The sequence below is a fragment of the Podarcis filfolensis genome, assembly GCF_964270895.1.
Source record: "Podarcis filfolensis genome assembly, chromosome: 1".
Taxonomy (NCBI): Eukaryota; Metazoa; Chordata; class Lepidosauria; order Squamata; family Lacertidae; genus Podarcis; species Podarcis filfolensis.
In genome coordinates this window covers 15,788,538-15,807,442 of record NC_139604.1, presented here as the reverse complement: position 1 = coordinate 15,807,442, position 18,905 = coordinate 15,788,538, and the positions used below count along the sequence as shown (strand labels likewise).

Here is an 18,905-nt window from a genome sequence, read left to right as displayed (position 1 = left end):
CTGATCATCACTGAGAGCAAGCTCCTTTGGAGGTGTGTTGTTGGTGCCAGCAGCACACTGCTGAAGTCATGTTTGCAGACATCGTTAAAACTGCACCCACAAATGGACATTTGTCTTCTCTGTGTACAACAGAGGCCCCTAGTCGTGGTTGCAAGTCAACAGGCATATGCAACTGTCACATCAAAATCTATTGCAGCAGTATTGATCATGCATCCAGGAGCTAGTTTCTGCTTTTCCAGGCTACAGTTCTGCAATTCCAAGTCTCTGAAAAGCAGCCCAAGGCTACTATAAGCAAATATTATAGTTGAGTAATTGTGCTTCTGGGACTCCACAGCTTAAAAAATAGCTTGCTGGGAGGATAGTGAGCAGAAATATGGCTGGCAGCGAAATGGCTAAGCGCTCTTCCACCCATCACTCAAAATTACAGTGCTCCAAATCTGCTTTAAAAAGACAAACATTTAGTACTTAGTTATGCACATTTCTGCATTAAGTATTTGCCCCTTCAATCTCCTCTTAATTTGAAATACTTCACTTGTGGATGTTGTAAGGAAGGTAGACAACAAGTTTAAACGAGCAAGATGCCTAAAAGTTTCCGCTTTGTTCACTGTCTATTTTTTTTTTAAATCCCCTATTATTTTTCTAATACCATACTTTATTCTGTTGAATATTGTTTATTCATTGCCTCAAACTGCAAAACATGATGATCGCACAAATGACCAGTCTCATCCTGTAATCAGATGTGCAGCTACTTAATTTTGAACATCGGCAAGTAATAAAAATAATAAATTCAAAAAGAACTAAAGCTAAACTAATAGCTGAAAATGTTCACCCTGGGCTGTCAGTATGAAGGGAAATAAGACGAAATTTGATTGGCTTGTTCTGTTGTGGCAGGGCCTCATTCTGACAGCAAGAGCCCTGGAGGAACTCATTGTTGTCAGAGCACATTATCTTTAAAACATTTCTAGAGTTGTGCCTGATTAGAATAAGGTTTCTGTCCTGACAGAGCAAGCAAGGTCACAAACGTTACCATTTTTCATTTAAATCAGCTGTTGAGCCAATTCCCAGATGGAATATTTTCATCCCTGAAGCTCAGATTATTTCATTAATAAATATATATTGTGGTAAAAGAAAAGACAAGAAAAAATTCCTTTAAACCGTTGCTTTGTCATGCTTAGTTTTGTTCTCTTAAGTCACCAGATAGTTACGTTTATCGGGGAAGTTTTAATTGAGTTGTTCGTTCCTGCTTTGTTTTCAGGCGGCAGAGAAGTACCTGACAGCTCATCAGATAGTTCAATAAATTTTAATTTGACATGTCAGCTAGTCCAAAAAGATAATCTGCTTTTAAATAATAGGCAGCTAATTTTCTTTTAAAGATATGAAATCTGATTAATTTCGTTTTGCACAGGCAAAATTGTTGCACTGGGAATTATTGTTCAGGATCCAGTGGGTTTGTTCTCCGCCAAATGTAATTGAAAAGTTGAGAATTACTACCTTGTGGTCCTGACATTCTTTGTTTCATTTCCCTCATTAATAGAAGATCAGCAGAGCCAACTATAGAGGGCGGAAGGGGCTTCAACCCCCTCAATATTTGTGGGTAGGGGCTGAGCCCCCCCAATATTGAGGGGACCCCCATCCTCTGCAGCTCACCGTCGCCGCGTGGGGGTAGGAAACGCTGAGGGGCATGTTATGTTGTGCATATGACATCACACGACGCCAGGCCCCCTAAATATGGGGGACAACTCGACACCCCTGTAAATGAATTATATCCCCTGAGCAAAATACCTGTGATTCCTTCCTTCCTTCCTTTCTGAAATCACACATATTTTTTATGTTTTTATGTTGCGCAGAATTGCCCGAGACGATAATGATTTACAAATATAGGAGACCATTTATGCTGTCTAGTTACAAGTTTCCCCTTCTACTTGGCTGATTTAAGTAGATTCCACTTAAAGAACATATTTGTTCCTGTGGAATAAGAGAAATAGTCTGTTTGGACCATGTTGTCTTGTTTTGCACTTGGTATAAGCAGCCCAGGGAGTGACTTGATTTATTAAAAACTTTACCCAGAAGAGCTAATGAAATTTGAGTTTTTAGTGTTTTTCCTATCCCTTGCACCAAACAGGAAGCAAATGGCGAAGTAAATTTTCTGTCGTCTCCCCTTTGAGTCTTACGTTTTCTTATTATGTTAATTACCATGTGTGTTATCAACTTTTATTGAAGATATGTGATTACTTTTATTTGAATCCAGATGCCTTTAAAAGAATTCATAAGAATATTGAAGCCGTCTAGATTCAAATCGAGAAACATGCTGTTTTAAGTCAGAAGACGCGTGCTACAATCTGGATTGTACATAAGCTGTTAAACTAAGGCATCTTCCATTCATACACTTGTAATCTGTTTTCATATTTAATTATTTAAAAATGCTCTGGTTCTCCAGAAGTGGCTTAGTCATGCTGGCCACATGGCCCGGAAGCTGTATGCCGGCTCCCTCGGCCAATAAAGCCAGATGAGCACCGCAACCCCAGAGTTGTCCGCGACTGGACCTAATGGTCAGGGATCCCTTTACCTTTACCTTTATGACCTTGCTATGCCGTTGTGGGTCATCTGCTGTTGGGGCAGGGGCCCGGTAGGAATTTTCCCATTTGGCTGATTGGCTGGTGCCACTTGGGTTTCGCCTGCTGCGTAGCAAATCGTCACAACTTTGTAAGGTTTGGCGGTTAGGCATTGGTTCAAGGTGGTCTGGAGGGCAGGTCAGAGAACCTGGCCCCTCCAATGTGCAACAGGTATTCCGTTAAAGGAATCCAGGGACTCGCCATGCTTTTGTCGACCCCTTTCAGGGGGTAGGGCCATGCAAGAGTCCCTGGGAGCATTTTGGAGTGAGCTTGAGTCACGTGACCATCCCAGTGTTCCCCCACGGTGTTCACCTGTACTGACAATATGGTGGGGCCCAGGCATCAGTGCTGTCCTGCTGAGGTCAGGTGCAGCTAGTTGGGAACTAATGCTTAAACAAACCATTCACTATCTGTAATCAATAAAGTTGTGACCAAAATTATGCCAATAAACTAAAACTAAACTCCGTGTCGATTGTGTCTTTATTATTGGGAAGCTCCTGGGGATCTTAACACGCAACAAAACAGAGCATTCACGGTTTTCTTTGTTTAAAGCTATAAACATCAGAGGCAAGTGGCTTGGGAAAAGGTGTTTACCAGATTGTTTTCATGACTCCTACAGAAATTTGCGCTTATTTGATAAAGAAGCATTTCATAATCGTTCGGAATCGATGGAGCTCTCATTCTTCCAGAACATAGTTGTGAGGCATATGGAAGCTACCAAAGACGCTCTTTTTAAAAAGTAAGACCAAAGCGTATTCTGTGAATAATGTGCCTCAGGTTTAAGGGCTGGCCACAACTCCTTTTTCGATTGCTTGTTCAGGGATGGAGTTTCCTGTCATACTTGAATGCTGTTTTTGATATGAATACTAGAACTGTCTAGGGGTATGTATACTGTATGTGTACATCAGCCTGTCACTACTCTCGTGTATTCAAATGGAATTAATTCTGCTCTTTGTTTAAATTTTAATTTCCTGTTAATCTGCAATGATATTATTATTTTGTGGGGTGGGTGGGTTTGCAATGTTTTTTTCATGGAGGAGCCCACCATATTTCATTTGTTGGGAAAGATGTGATTATTCTCTTAGCCAATGTGTTTATTGTCATTTGGAGTGCTGTGTGGAATGTGGCTGTATGACTGTACAGTCGTACCTTGGAGGTCGAACAGCCTAGTTCTCGAATGTTTTGGCTCCTGAACAATCGAAACCCTGAAGTGACTGTTCTGGTTTCTGAACGTTCTTTTGGAAGCTGATCGTCCAACGGGGCTTCCGCGGCTTCCGATTGGCTGCAGGAGCTCCCTGCAGCCAATCAGAAGCTCCAATTTGATTTTGGAACATTTTGGCTTCCGGAGTGGATTCTGTTCGACTCCCAAGTTATTGGCTATTGGCTAGTGCCCGTGACATCACTGATGTCAAGCAGCTCACATCTATTTGATGCTTCAGACTTTATTGTCTGGTTTTGCAAGACAGGGCGTTTGAACCCTTAGGAGAACATGGGAAACCTGTTGAGGGGACATTATAAAAGAGAATGCTTCCGCACGGCCTGCGGTACCTCAGATAAGATGGAAAGTTCTTGTTTTTCTTTTAGTGGGAAAAAAGGTCATACTGACAGAAACAATTTAGTCAACAATACCAAAAATAGTGTTAAAAGGTGTGTTCAGGTGAGATTCACTTAAAACGTTTCCTTTTCCTTTCAGGTGGTTTCCAGAAGTGCAGAATATCTATTACCAAGGCAATAAACGAAAGCAAGTGCCCACAAATGCCAGCAGTGCTAAATTAGAGGCCTTCTTCAACTGTGCTGCTACTTTAATGACCCAGCAACTTCAAAGTTTAGCTTTGGTTTCAATGCAGGATTTTACAGATTTAATTGTAGCCCCTCCAGTAAGTAAAATTCCCCAGCTGGACTATGAACTTGTCTATACATGCCCCATGTTTCAGTGTGCTTCTTATGAATATATTTTCTAGGAAGATAGAGGATAGATATAGATAGATATAGAGATAGAGATAGAGATAGAGATAGAGATAGAGATAGAGATAGAGATACAGTGGTACCTCGGGTTAAGTACTTAATTCGTCCCGGAGGTCCGTTCCTAACCTGAAACTGTTCTTAACCTGAAGCACCACTTTAGCTAATGTGGCCTCCCGCTGCTGCTGTGCCGCTGGAGCATGATTTCTGTTCTCATCCTGAAGCAAAGTTCTTAACCCGAGGTACTATTTCTAGGTTAGCGGAGTCTGTAACCTGAAGCGTATGTAACCTGAAGCATATGTAACCCGAGGTACCACTGTATCTGCAAAAGGCTGTGAAAGATCAGGCTTTTTTTTTTTTTTGCTTTTGATACACAAAGGAACACCGCTGTAGCTTGGCTGACATGTGACTGATGCTCAGCTAGTGATTGCGAGTCTTGAATATTCAAGGGGAAAGGGTGAATTCAGACACGTGAAATTATTATTAATGCACCGATACTTTGCCTAGCAGGGGAGATACCATGATGGCGAAGATTGTGATTAATGTACTGATTGCAATTATCTTTGCAAATTTGAAAGTCAGGGTGGAACAGGTGTCAATAGCTATCAACATGACAAGTCAACTCATATTGCCTCTCATTGGCCTGCTTTGCATGTAACGGCATATCGTAGTTTTAGCATTATGCAGTGAGCCTCAGTAAGCCTTGGAGAGCACTAAGATAGATGGACCAATGGCCTGGCTCAGTGTAAGGTGGTCTCATTCCTTCATATCTTGATCATGACTCAGGGACCTTTATGTTTCTTGTGAACAGATAAGAGACATCTGTACCTAAGTCAATGCAAAACGAAACAGAAGCCATTGTTTCAGCCCTGAAAACTTGACATTTCTTTAAGAATGGACAAGTGTCTGAAGAGTCCAAGTATGCCACAACCCATCCCCACACACAATAATAATAATAATAATAATAATAAGAAGAAGAAGAAGAAGAAGAAGAAGAAGAAGTGTATTTTTCTGGGGATAGAGGTGCCGGAACTCACCATGAACATCTTCCTTGTTCTCTTAGAATGGCAATGGAATCCACCTGAGATGTTCTGGAACTGAGTTCTTGCGAGTTCCAGCTGAAAAAAGCAATAATAATAATAATAATAATAATAATAATAATTCAATTTATTTTATCAAAATTTATCAAATTTTGTATCAAAAGATCCCAGGGCGGTGTACAACATTAAAAACACATTACAGAACATCGAACGACTCTGGGGTTGCGGCGCTCATCTCACTTTACTGGCCGAGGGAGCCAATGTTTGTCCGCAGACAGTTTTTCCAGGTCATGTGGCCAGCATGGCTAAGCCGCTTCTGGCGAAACCAGAGCAGCACATGGAAACACCATTTATGTTCCCGCTGGAGCGGTACCTATTTATCTACTTGCATTTTGACGTCCTTTTGAACTGCTGGGTGGGCAGGAGCAGGGACCGAGCAATGGGAGCTCACCCCGTTACGGGGATTTGAACCACCGACCTTCTGATCGGCAAGCCCTAGGCCCTGTGGTTTAACCCACAGCGCCACCTGCGTCCCTGATAAGAAGCATACTGACAGCTTAATTAAAAAGAAAATTAGTCATCATAATAACAGTCCTCTCCTCCACACTTTCACAGGCTGTAGATTATTGAATAGCCATAGGCCTGGGTAAAGAGGAATGTTTTTGCCTAGCACCTAAAGACATGTAATGATGGCAAGCCTCTCTGGAGGACATTCCACAATCGGGGAAGCACCACAGAAAAAGGCCTGTTCTCTTGTTGCCACCCTCTGAACCTCTCTGGGACATGGGTTGGAGTCATAATACATTGAGCCTGATTGCTTTCTCTTCTGTATGCTAGCTAATGCATTTAGTTCTTTTTCTGCAGAAATCTCATCGAGCCTATGAACACTCGGGATTTATAATAAGGCTGATCCTTGAAAACGAGAATGTTAAGTTTGAGCCTACATTTTCCGACTATGAAGTCATATTTCTGAATATTTATTCAGTTATGGTGAAAGCTGTTAACCTGCTGCCCAGAGTGGAGACCAAGCTTTATTCAAAGTGGGTAAGCAATTCTCTAATAACGTAGTTTGTTGCTTTTCTGCCAGCCTTGAGCTTAAAAACTGAACTATACCTTGTGAGCTATAGATATGAACTGTTACTTCCCTGGACGTAAGCTCTGTTGACATCGGAGGGGATGATTTCTCAGTAACATTCTCCTGAAGGCAGCCCTGTTTAGAAGACACCAGAAGGCAGCCCTGTTTAGGGAAATTTTAAATGTTTGATGTTTTATTGTGTTTTTACTATGTTGTTGGGAGCCACCCAAGGCAGGGTATAAAGAAGAAATAATAATAATAATAATAATAATAATAATAATAATAATAATATATAATAATAATATAATTATTATATTATATTATTATATATAATATAATAATTATTATATTATTATTATTATATATAATAATATAATTATTATATATAATAATAATAATAATAATTATATATAATAAGATTATATATAATAAGATTATATATAATCTGACCTGCTGACATAGCACATCTTCTGCTAGGTCACAAATCTATTCAGCTGGTACATCTTCAGTATAAGATTGCTCCGGTATAACTTGATAAAATACTGCATGCTCGATTTTTCTATTAATAAAAAAGCAAAGCAAAATACTTAAACTAAGAGAAACTATGCATACGTCTTGTTTTGAAAGCCTGAAAGCAAGACCAGATCCATGAACTTGAGACCCGTAATCCTGGATGAAATTTTGGAAGCGCATAAGAAGAAGGTGAGAGATGAGATTGCCAAGCAGAGCGTGGCGCCTATTGAGCACCTCAAACTCTATGACAAGTACCACGATTTGATCAACAAACAAGCAGATCGGGACATCGATCAGTTCCTTTCGGAGGAGCACACATATGACGAAATAACAGGAGCAATTGCCCAGTATCAAAACCTCCGGGATGAAATTCAGTACAATTCTAGAAAGGTAATGTATGCATGGAAGTGGGCTGGGCAGTTTCATTTAGTGTTCTCCAGGACATGGGTGGCGCTGTGGTCTAAATCACTGAGCCTCTTGGGCTTGTAGATCAGAAGGTCGGAAGTTCGAATCCCTGTGACAGGGTGAGCTCCCATTGCTTGGTCCCAGTTCCTGTCAACCTAGCAGTTCAAAAGCACCCCAGTGCAAGTAGATAAATAGGGACCACTGCGGCTCCCTTGGCCTGAAAGCGAGATGAGCGTCGCAACCCCATAGCCGACTTAACCGTCCAGGGGTCTTTTACCTTTTGCCTTTTTAAAGAAAGAAAAAATGCAAATGATCGGCAGGATTATTATAACTTTTTTTTAATTAAAAATAGTTTAGCTGTAATGCTAACAATTCCACAAGCAGGCAGCGTCAGAGAGAGGGCAGGCAGAGTTGTGCCGCAGAAGAGAAAACTGTTGCTTTACTGGGAATGGGGACCATACGATACGGCCCGATCCTTTGCACAGAACTGCCAAACCTATCAAGAAACAACGCAAGGGGCAAAAAAAAATATAGTCCGAGCAATTAAAATTGAGCGATAACTGCAATTTTTTTTTTGGGGGGGGGGATTATTGCTTTCTGTGATCAACAAATTTCTCACTCGTATTTGTGCTGCAGGTTATTCGTCTCGGAATGTTTGAGTTGCACTGTGATGAACTGATTAGAACGCTGACAAAACGAGCTGATGCTATTTGTTCCAAAATCATTGCCAAAATGTTCAAAGACCATCAGGATCTAAATACGAGGTAAGAGTAATATCTTTTTTTTTTAAGTACAAACAACGGTGGCCCTGATCCAAGTCTAATAGGGGAGCACCTAATTTTTAACAGTTTAGGATCTGGATCTGGATCTGGATCTGTAACCACGTGAAAAGGTGTACCCAGTATAAGTTTGGGCAACCTTTTTCCAGCCTTCCAGGTCTGTGGGCCAGTGGTGGATGTGGCCAGAGGGAAAGGTGGGTGGGTCAATGGATGTAACTCTTTCCTTTGTGCAATTAGCTACATGGCAGCCATGCAAAAATCTGAGGTTTTTGCTCCTCAGCAAAGTGGCATCATCGGAGTTCAAGGATGCATCCCAGCTGGGCAAAAATCATAGAGTTGTAGAGAGTTGGACCATGCAGGAGAAGATGGAATGGTCACATATAGCCCTGAGCCTGAGGCTCCTCAGTTCTGATGCAGTCGATTCAATTGGGCCTGTATGAGAATGCCATGTGGATGGGAATGCCTGTGTCCGAATGCACATCTTCATCAGCGATGGTTGTGCACTTGGAAGGCTGTTTGCATGTCTGAATCTCCCCTTCTTGGATCAGGACATGTTCTTTTTTTAAGATGCTCTGTTCTCGCTGCACTATATGTTCTCATGCCACTAAGCACCTCACTCAAGTTATTGCTCAATTTTAATTGCTCGGACTATATTTCTTTTGCCCCTTGCGTTGTTTCTTGCGTTGTTCTGTGCAAAGGATCAGGCCCTATCCTATGGTCCCTGTTCCCAGTAAAGCGACAGTTTTCTCTTCCGCAGCACAACTCTGCCTGCCCTCTCTCTGACGCTGCCTGGTTGTGGAATTGTTTTATAAAAGACATTCAGAATGGGGAGTGCGTAGGCCTTCCCTTCTCCTCTGTTGTAGAAGGATGCTTAAGTTAAGATAGAAGGTACACTTGGATCTCCTGGTAGATTTGAATTAGATACGCAATAATTACTGGCTTCTGATTGTTTTAGAATGAAGAAAACAAAATTACTCGTCCACATTTTACTGCTGAAACGAAGACAGCTGGTTGGAGGGGGAAGCTAACCTGGAGTGGATTTTTGTGTGAAAGCCCTGGGGGCAGAATGAACCCAGGGCTCCAAATTCTTCTGTACGATACGATAATCTTTATTGTCATTGTCCCATACAGAACAACAAAATTGAAAAAAATCTACATCAGACATTCAAAAACCAACAAACCTGCTATCCCAACTATCCCAGCCTGCTTAGCCCCTAAAAACTCTGATACCCCATAATTGAATACAATATACTTGCATAGAGACTACCTTACACTGCTTTTAAAACCAAAATCGCATTTGGATAGAAACTGTTTCTCAGGCGGCTAGTCCTAGTCTTTATAACCCTGTACCTTCTTCCAGAAGGCAGAAGCTGAAAGAGATCATTTCCGGGGTGCGCACTATCCTATACTATCTCTGCAGCTTTCTTATGGCACCTGGAAGCATAGATTTGATCCAAGGTGGGAAGAATGTACCCAATTATTCTCTCCACAGTCTTTACAACCTTGGACAGCATTGTTTTATTCCCTGACCGTGCAGTTCCCAAACCACACACACAGACCATAAGTTAGTACACTCTCAACAGTACAATGGTAAAATGCCATCAACAGGTCCTTTGAGAGATTATTTTTCCGGAGGATTCTGGGTGGTGGATAATGGAGTTCTAGGAAACCTGAAGTCTACTCACCTCTGAGACCGAAAGGCACTGCATCACTGGAATGTGAAAAGGATGGCTTTCTCAAATCCGTTGCATGTATGTTTCTGTCTATCTACCCATCTATCTAATTTGCTTTTCCAACTTCAGGCTGTGTGAAGAGTTTGAAAAGATAGCAGAGAAGGCCCTTTCCACGCCATCAAATACACACGAACTAATGGAATTTAAGGTATGCATTTCTTTTTGCAAGGAAATAAATTTACTTTTTAAAAAACTGAAAACAAAAGGTTATCTCAATTCTAAGAACCCACACAGGCTATGCAAAAGTACCGCCCAGGACAAGTGACCCCTCCCCCCAAGGTTTCCTTCCTTTTTGGCTTAACAAATTTTTATAAAGCACACTTTAATGACTCTATTCGGAATTCCTTTCGTCATATCTAAGCAAACCTAATTCTGTCTTGGAGTGTGGCTGTACTTTATGTTTAAAAATAAATAAATGAATAAATACTAGTGGTCCGTTAAAATGCAATACAGTGGTACCTCAGGTTAAGAACTTAATTCGTTCTGGAGGTCTGTTCTTAACCTGAAACTGCTCTTAACCTGAGGTACCACTTTAGCTAATGGTGCCTCCCGCTGCCGCCACGCGATTTCTGTTCTCATCCTGAAGCAAAGTACTTAACCCAAGGTACTATTTCTGGGTTAGCAGAGTCTGTAACCTGAAGCATCTGTAACCCGAGGTACCATTGTAAATGATTTTTTTTCAGATTGAAAGAGTGCTAAAACATGTTTGCCACCAAGAGTATGAATCAGTTGTTGTTTCTTCCCCCACTAGGCTTATATCGAGAAAGTGGAAACAGTTGACATGCTGGAGATGGAGCAGAGATTAATTGACTCTAAAAACTGCCTTGCATTCCTGATAGAGTGTACAAATCTTTCGCCAGTAGATATTCGACTGAACAACAGTGTCTTTCAGTGGTATGGGCGAATGGGGGAGATTTTTGAAGAACACAGAAAGATTATTAAGGAGAAAACAGAACAATTTCAAGAAGGGCTTAAAGTAAGCGTTCAATTCTTCTTTATTAAAGGTACAGTGGTACCTCGGGTTAAGAGCTTAATTCGTTCTTAATTCTGAAACTGTTCTTAACCTGAGGTACCACTTTAGCTAATGGGGCCTCCCGCTGCCTCCGCCGCGTGATTTCTGTTCTCATCCTGAGGTAAAGTTCTTTACCCGAGGTACTATTTCTGGGTTAGCGGAGCCTGTAACCTGAAGCGTCTGTAACCTGAGGTGTCTGTAACCAGTGGTACCACTATACTTGCTTTACTGGGATAATACTTTGGATTGCTGTATTGATAGTGCTTATTTTAAAGCAAGTGGATATCAGTTAACTTGCTCAAGGCAAGTGCCAATTTGGGCTTTATTCCTTTTAATAGTATGATTGACCTACCAAAATCCCAGCAGGAAAGCGTTTCTGCCCTGATCCATCATGATCCAGCAAATGGAGATGATATACAGAAACGTTTGCCCTTCCTTGGAGGTTTTTAAGCAGAGGTTGGATGGCCATCTGTCACTGATGATTTCATTCAGATTTCTGCATTGCGGGGGTTGGACATTGCGGGGTCCCTTCCAACTCCACATTTCTGTGGTTCTGTGCTTCTACAGCTGGGTTGGGGCCTTAACCTGTTAGCTCACAAAGCATCCCGGGCTACCTTTTAAAATATAAGTCATAGTCCTAAAGGTTTATGTGTAATAGTTCCATGGGAAATAGTTAAATTAATTGCTTTGTAGCAGGCATCCCCAAACTTGGCCCTCCAGATGTTTTGGGACTACAACTCCCATTATCCCTAGCTAACAGGACCAGTGGTCAGGGATGATGGGAATTGTAGTCCCAAAACATCTGGAGGGCTGAGTTTGGGGATGCCTGCTTTATAGGCTTTATGGCTAGGCTGTTTTAGAACCTTAGCTCTCACTTGTATTACAGTACAGATCTTCTGTATTTTTTATTTCTTGTAATAATAATAATAATAATAATAATAATAATAATAATAATAATAATAATTTATTTATACCCCGCCCATCTGGCTGGGCTTCCCCAGCCACTCTGGGCGGCTTCCACTTGTATCACAGTACTGATCTTCTGTTTCCCCCCCCCTTGTTTTATTATTATTATTTATTTATTTATTTATTTATTTATACCCTGCCCATCTGGCCGGGCTTCCCCAGCCACTCTGGGAGGCTTCCAAAAAAATATTTAAATACTGTAATACATCAAACATTAAAAGCTTCCCTAAACAGGGAAACCCAGTGCAAACCCAGTGACAAAAGGTATACTAAATATGTACAAATAAACTTCTGCCCTCGTATTCTAATACTGTATGATGTGTATGCATGCCTCTGTCTCTGTCTCATATCTGCAACTTTTTATTAGATGCGCTGTGAAAGATTTGTCGAGGAGCTGGAGAGTTATGCTAAGCAAGTTGAAGAATTTTATTCTTACGGGGACCTTCAGGAAATCAACCGGTACCTGAAAAAAGCCCAGGCGTTGAATACAAAGCTAGATGCAGCTGCTGATAAGGTAAGGCTTTGGGTTTGTCTTCATAGAGGATGGTAGCTTTTAGCTCAATGACAGACCATACAGAAGGTCTCAGATTCATTTCTGGCAAATGCGGGCTGCCAGGCCTCCCCATTTTGTCTGCGAGGTCGTTTATGGGAATCCACAGCTACCTGCAATATACCTGACAACGTAGATGATGTCAGGTTTGTTGAAGTCAGAGTAGCAAAAACTTCCAAAAATGTTTGGAAACCAAGGCACGGCTTCCGATTGGCTGCAGGAGCTTCCTGCACTAAATCGGAAGCCGTGTCTGATGTTCAGCTTCCAAAAAACGTTTGCAAACCGGAACAATCACTTCCGGGTTTGCGGCGTTTGGGAGCCAGAACGTACAAGTGCCAAAGCGTTTGACAACCAAGGTACAACTGTATATATACATTTTTGTTTTTCAAAGATTTACAGACAAAAACACAAATCACATACATTTCTAATATACATATATTTGATTTCCCTCCCTCTCCTTTTGTAGTTTCTTTTTAATTTTAATTTTCATACTGCATTTTCTGCATTGCCCCATCTTTAGTTTATTCTTTAGTTTCTCTTAATGATATGTTCAACTGCTTGTTTTACGTTAATCCTGCTAATGAGCAAATACATGAGTTTTTCAAATAATTCCACAAATTTCCCCCAATCTTTAATTAAAAAACCCCTCTTCTTCTTGGTTTCTTCTTACATCCGTTAACCTTGCCATTTTGGCATAATCCATTAATTTAATTAGCCACTCTTCCTTGGTTGGTACTACATCTTCTTTCCATCTCTGGGCAGAACCCATCAGATGTCAAGGAAATATACAACTGACTTTTAGAAGACATCTGAAAGCAGCCCTCTTTAGGGAAGTTTTTAATGTTTGATCTTTTATCGTGTTTTTAATGTTCTGTTGGGAGCTGCCCAGAGTGGCTGGGGAAACCCAGCTAGATGGGCGGATTATAAATAAATAAATAAATAAATAAATAAATAAATAAATAAATAAATAAATAAATATTTATTATTATTATGGCATACACAGACAGGGTTTTTTGGTATCTCAGTACCTACTGCATTGTGTAGATTTTTAAATCATATGTATAACTTCCACCCTCTAAAAGTTGTAGTGTAGATATGACCTATGTTATCTTACTTTTGTAAAAAAACAATTCTGCTTTTTCTCTAGATTGATCAGTTTAATGCAGAGGAGGAGGCGTACGGGTGGTTAGCATCTCAGTATCCTCAACGTAAAAAAATCCAAGATACCCTAAATCCGTATCTTCGGCTTTACGATATGGCAGTAGAGTTTAACACCAAATACAGGAACTGGATGGATGGAATATTCACCAAGGTGAACCCAGATACAGTCGAGATGGATACAGGAAACTACTGGCGTGCATTGTACAAACTGGAAAAAACCTTCCATGATTCCCCGAATGCCTTATTTCTAACAACGAGGGTCAGGACAAAAGTGGAGGAATTTAAGGAGCATATTCCGTTGATCCAAGTGATTTGCAACCCCGGCTTGCAAGACCGGCATTGGGAGGCCATGTCAGAAATAGCCGGGTTCCCTCTGAAGCCCTCCGAAGATTCAACTGTCTCTTCATATATTGATATGCACCTTGAGCCATTCTTGGAAAAATTTGAAGGCATCAGTGAAACAGCCAGCAAAGAGCATTCGCTTGAGAAGGCCATGGTGAAAATGATTTCAGAATGGGATGCCATGGAATTTGTTCTTCTTCCTTACAGGGAAACCGGGACTCACATTTTATCGTCTGTGGATGATATTCAGATGTTGCTGGATGACCACATTGTTAAAACTCAGACCATGAGAGGATCTCCTTTCATTAAACCTTACGAAAAGAAGATGAGGTAAAATATTTCCTAAGTGAGCGACGTCAATAACATAGCGCACAAATGGCCTTGTTTGATTTGTGGTGTAGATCATTCAAAGCTATTTGTGGCTCAAAGGACATGCGAGAGTGGCAGACCATTGTGAAAAAGCAAATTGCTGATTTCTTATAAAGTCAACGTGGGAGGAAGGTAGTTTAAGGTACAGGGCAGGCTGGAGAAGAGAGGTAAACTCCAGTCCCCCTTAACTCCTGTGGTTTTTCTCTTTTTTTTCCTTTGAAACTGGAAGTAGCCTCCTCTGGGAGGGAAATTAGGTAGGACATTTTTTGGAGGGAAAGCATTATGGTGGAGGGAGAGTTCGGCTCCCAGAGCCCACCCTCTGCTTAATTTCCCACCAGTCCCTACTTGGGCCCTACCATTCTTACATCATGCAATCTCACAGGAACCCTGTGAAGTAAAATGGTGAGTGAAAACATAATACATATTGGTTTTATGTTTCTGTACAGATGTACTCCTGCTTCTCCTGTGTCACTCTCCTCCTGCCTTTACAAAAACCCAAAGAGTGGATACTAAATAAGCAGGCAAATTGGACAGGTCTATGGATTTGATACCATCGACCATGAAATCCTTCTGGACTATCTAGAGGAGCTGGGAGCTGGGGGCACTGTTATACAATGGTTCTGCTCCTTCCTCCTGGGCCATGTCCAGAAAGTGGTGTTGGGGGATGAGTGTTCAGACCCCTGGGCTCTCACTTGTGGGGTGCCTCAGGGTTCCGTCCTCTCCCCCATGCTTTTTAACATTCTACATGAAGCCGCTGGGAGAGATCACCAGGGGGTTTGGGCTGGGTGTTCATCAGTATGTGGATGATACCCAGCTCTACCTCTCTTTTAAATCAGAACCAGTGAAGGTGGTGAAGGTCCTGTGTGAGTGTCTGGAAGTGGTTGGAGGATGGATGGTGGCAAAAAGATTGAGGTTGAATCCTGACAAGACAGAAGTACTGTTTTGGGGGGACAGGGGGCGGGCTGGTGTGGATGGCTCCCTGGTCCTGAATGGGGTGACTGTGCCCCTGAAGGACCAGGTGCACAGCCTGGGAGTCATTTTGGACTCACAGCTGTCCATGGAGGTGCAGGTCAAGGAAATACACAACCACCTGACTTTTAGAAGACATCTGAAGGCAGCCCTGTTTAGGGAAGTTTTTAATGTCTGATGTTTTATTGTGTTTTTAATATTCTGTTGGGAGCTGCCCAGAGTGGCTGTGGAAAAACCCAGCTAAATGGGCAGGGTATAAAGAACAAATTATTATTATTGTTGTTACTGTGGAAAATTAGTTACACCTTTTATGTTCAACATTAATAGCCTGAGACTTTTGGGTACAAAATTTGCATTTCACTATATGGACTCCCCAGCCAACTGAGACTAGGATGGGAAAGGGAACAGGGCATGAACCATTGTGTTGTTGGATAAGCACAGGCTCTGGAACTGCTTTCCTTTGTGAAACCATGAGAGAGAACTACATCGGAGCTAGCGTTTTTTCCTTACTCCCAGTTCTACAGGTGTATGAGATTTTTAGACTTACTATGCGCCTCGTTGGGCGTTCATCCCAAGAGAAAGGTTGCTTCTGTAAGCAAGGATCTAAAACTCTGTGTGTTCTGTTTTGCAGGGAATGGGAAGCAAAACTTTTGCTGGTGCAGGAGATCTTGGATGAATGGCTCAAAGTTCAGGCCACTTGGTTGTATCTGGAGCCAATTTTCAGTTCTCCTGACATTATGGCTCAGATGCCTGAAGAAGGGAGGCGATTCACCTCTGTGGACAAAACATGGAAGGACATCATGAAATGTGCCATCCAGGTAACATACATACATAATGTGGTCTATGATCCATCCATATGATCTAGAAATCAGAAAAGAACTACTGATGGTAACAAAAAGGGAATTGTGGTTTGTCTTATTAAGCTCAAAAACACTGCTAAAAATAAATTCAGAAAAAAAGTCTGTCCTAAACTAAATTGCACATGCTGAAAGCTATCCTGTTGGAAACTAACCATTGTTAACTTGAAGGAATATTAGGAAGATTCTAACAGAATGCATGTAATTGTAGGAATGAAAGATGTTATAATTGTGAATGGTAACTCAGTGTCTTGAACTTACTCTGATGTTTACTAAGTAGCATCAATTTCAAGCGGGGTTACTTTCAATTACAGTGGTACCTCGGGTTACATACGCTTCAGGTTACATACGCTTCAGGTTACATACGCTTCAGGTTACAGACTCCGCTAACCCAGAAATACTACCTCAGGTTAAGAACTTTGCTTCAGGATAAGAACAGAAATCGTGCTCCGGTGGCACGGTGGCAGCAGGAGGCCTCATTAGCTAAAGTGGTGCTTCAGGTTAAGAACAATTTCAGGTTAAGAACGGACCTCCGGAATGAATTAAGTACTTAACCCAAGGTATCACTGTACATGCGTTTTCGGCTGCAACTGTATATCTGGTCCTCAGTATGCTTGCTCAGAAGTAAGTCCCAATAACTTCAGCAGGACTTAAACTGCAGTTCTGGAATACATTGCTGGGAAGCACAGTGAACTTAGTGGAACTTACTTCTGAATAAGCATGAAAGTAAGGAGCCTCTTCACCCCCATCGTTCAGCCCAGACACTGAAGTCCAGCTCCAAGGGCCTTCTGGTGGTTCCCTCACTGCAAGAAGTGAGGTTACAGGGAACCAGGCAGAGGGCCTTCTCGGTAGTGGCATCCGCCCTGTGGAACACCCTCCCATCAAATGTCAAGGAAATAAAGAACTATCTGACTTTTAGAAGACACCTGAAAGCAGTCCTATTTAGGGAAGTTTTTAATGTTTGATGTTTTATTCGTATTTTTAATATTCTGTTGGGAGCCACCCAGAGTGGCTGGGGAAACCCAGCCAGATGTGCGTGGTAATAATAATAATAATAATAATAATAATAAAAAATAATTAGGCTGCAATCCTGTGCACACTAGGCATTGTGGGAGACACTGAGCTGCCCCTGCTCCATGTCTCTTTCACCCCCTCTTCCCAGTAATGTCTACTTCAACACTATATGTGAAATAGTGTCGTTCCGGCTGTCAGCAGCCATTGGGGGTGGGGTGGGGGTGGAGCATAGGCAGTGCAAAGTCCCGTAATGCGTTTGTTAAACTAGATGTTATAAGGAACAGAGCAAAGCAGTCACAGTAGCCCAATGACCCGTATAATGCCTATTCTGTCCTTATTAGAGGATAAACCACAGGGAACTCAGTGGGATCAGGCCCTTAGGCTGCAGCCCTGTGCACACTTAATTGGCACTAGGCAAGTGGAGCCTAACCAAGCAAAGGTTTGGATTTGCATATCGTAAAAACGTGGTGTTCAAAATGTCATCTGCTCCTTTGTAGGTCGAATGTAAAAGTTCTGGGTGCAAGTCTTGGTATTCCTGCCTTATTACAAGTCATCATCATGCTGACCTTGAAGAGTGTGTGTGTGTGAGAGAGAGAGAGGGAGAGGGAGAGGGAGAGGGAGAGGGGGAGAGAGAGAGAGAGAGAGAGAGAGAGAGAGAGAGAGATTGTAGATAGAGCCATAGAATCATAGAATTGGAAAGGGACAACAAAGATCCTCTGTTCTCTGTGATATTTTCATTTCATTTCCCTGTTTTTCTTTAGCTGTGTTGCAATGTAATTATAAAAACTCCATAAAAATTATTTGACGACTGAAAATAGAGCTCGATACTTACAACGAACAGTCTGGTAGCTCATTCTGCCATTCCGTTTCCATACGCATTAACTCTCAGGATCCTTTTCCCCAGAAGGTGGCAGTGTGTGTCTAGGATTAGCAACTGGGTTTTATAGTTGTGAACAAAAATCCCCTATCATTGTAAACTAAATTTAAGCCTGTGCGTTGATTTTCTGACTTGCTGTTGTGTTTTATAATTGCTGCGAGAAACTGTAAAAATCCCCATTGCCCTGTGTTTTACCCCAGATTTGAATAGGCTTTATCTGTGTGGCTCAGAGCAATGAGGACGAAATTGCTCTTTTGATTTCGTCCTGGCTTTTGATTAAATGAATCGAATAAAGGCGTGATCTTTATCAACGTGGGAAGAGAAATGGAAGTTAAAATATCTTCGGATATGGAATTTGGCATAATAACAGACCAGAGATTCTTTTTCCATGCCCTGGCTTAGCCGCAGTATAGTTTTATTTCCCCCACCCCCCGCAAATAGCATCAGTTCTCTGTAAAATCTTGATCCATGACTGCCTTGTTTATTCCTGATGTTCCATCACAGTTGTAGCTGTGAAATATAGCCAGAGGAAATCATGAAAATGGTGGCTGAAGCCTGTGCTAAAATGTGCTAAAATGTACATTTATTACAGCTACCTCTTGAGGGTGCTCATGTGGCGTCAATCAGAACATTTTTCTCTGGGCTGAGGGTGAAAGGGCATAGAAAGCA

General features: G+C 41.7%; 1 protein-coding gene and 1 long non-coding RNA gene across 2 annotated transcripts in view; one reads left to right on the top strand and one right to left on the bottom strand.

The window, feature by feature from the left end:
• The window catches only part of DNAH7 (dynein axonemal heavy chain 7), a 149,559-nt gene that overhangs the window by 19,658 nt on the left and 110,996 nt on the right, over positions 1 to 18,905 (top strand). The window contains exons 9-18 of the mRNA XM_083625443.1: positions 3,232 to 3,351; positions 4,306 to 4,489; positions 6,479 to 6,658; positions 7,317 to 7,592; positions 8,244 to 8,371; positions 10,189 to 10,267; positions 10,871 to 11,095; positions 12,465 to 12,611; positions 13,795 to 14,480; positions 16,120 to 16,306. Coding sequence (XP_083481569.1) covers positions 3,232 to 3,351; positions 4,306 to 4,489; positions 6,479 to 6,658; positions 7,317 to 7,592; positions 8,244 to 8,371; positions 10,189 to 10,267; positions 10,871 to 11,095; positions 12,465 to 12,611; positions 13,795 to 14,480; positions 16,120 to 16,306 — 2,212 coding nt within the window. The remainder of the gene's footprint in view (positions 1 to 3,231; positions 3,352 to 4,305; positions 4,490 to 6,478; positions 6,659 to 7,316; positions 7,593 to 8,243; positions 8,372 to 10,188; positions 10,268 to 10,870; positions 11,096 to 12,464; positions 12,612 to 13,794; positions 14,481 to 16,119; positions 16,307 to 18,905) is intronic.
• LOC310743423 overlaps positions 1 to 18,905 on the bottom strand; it is a 126,992-nt gene that overhangs the window by 59,190 nt on the left and 48,897 nt on the right. The window lies entirely within an intron of this gene.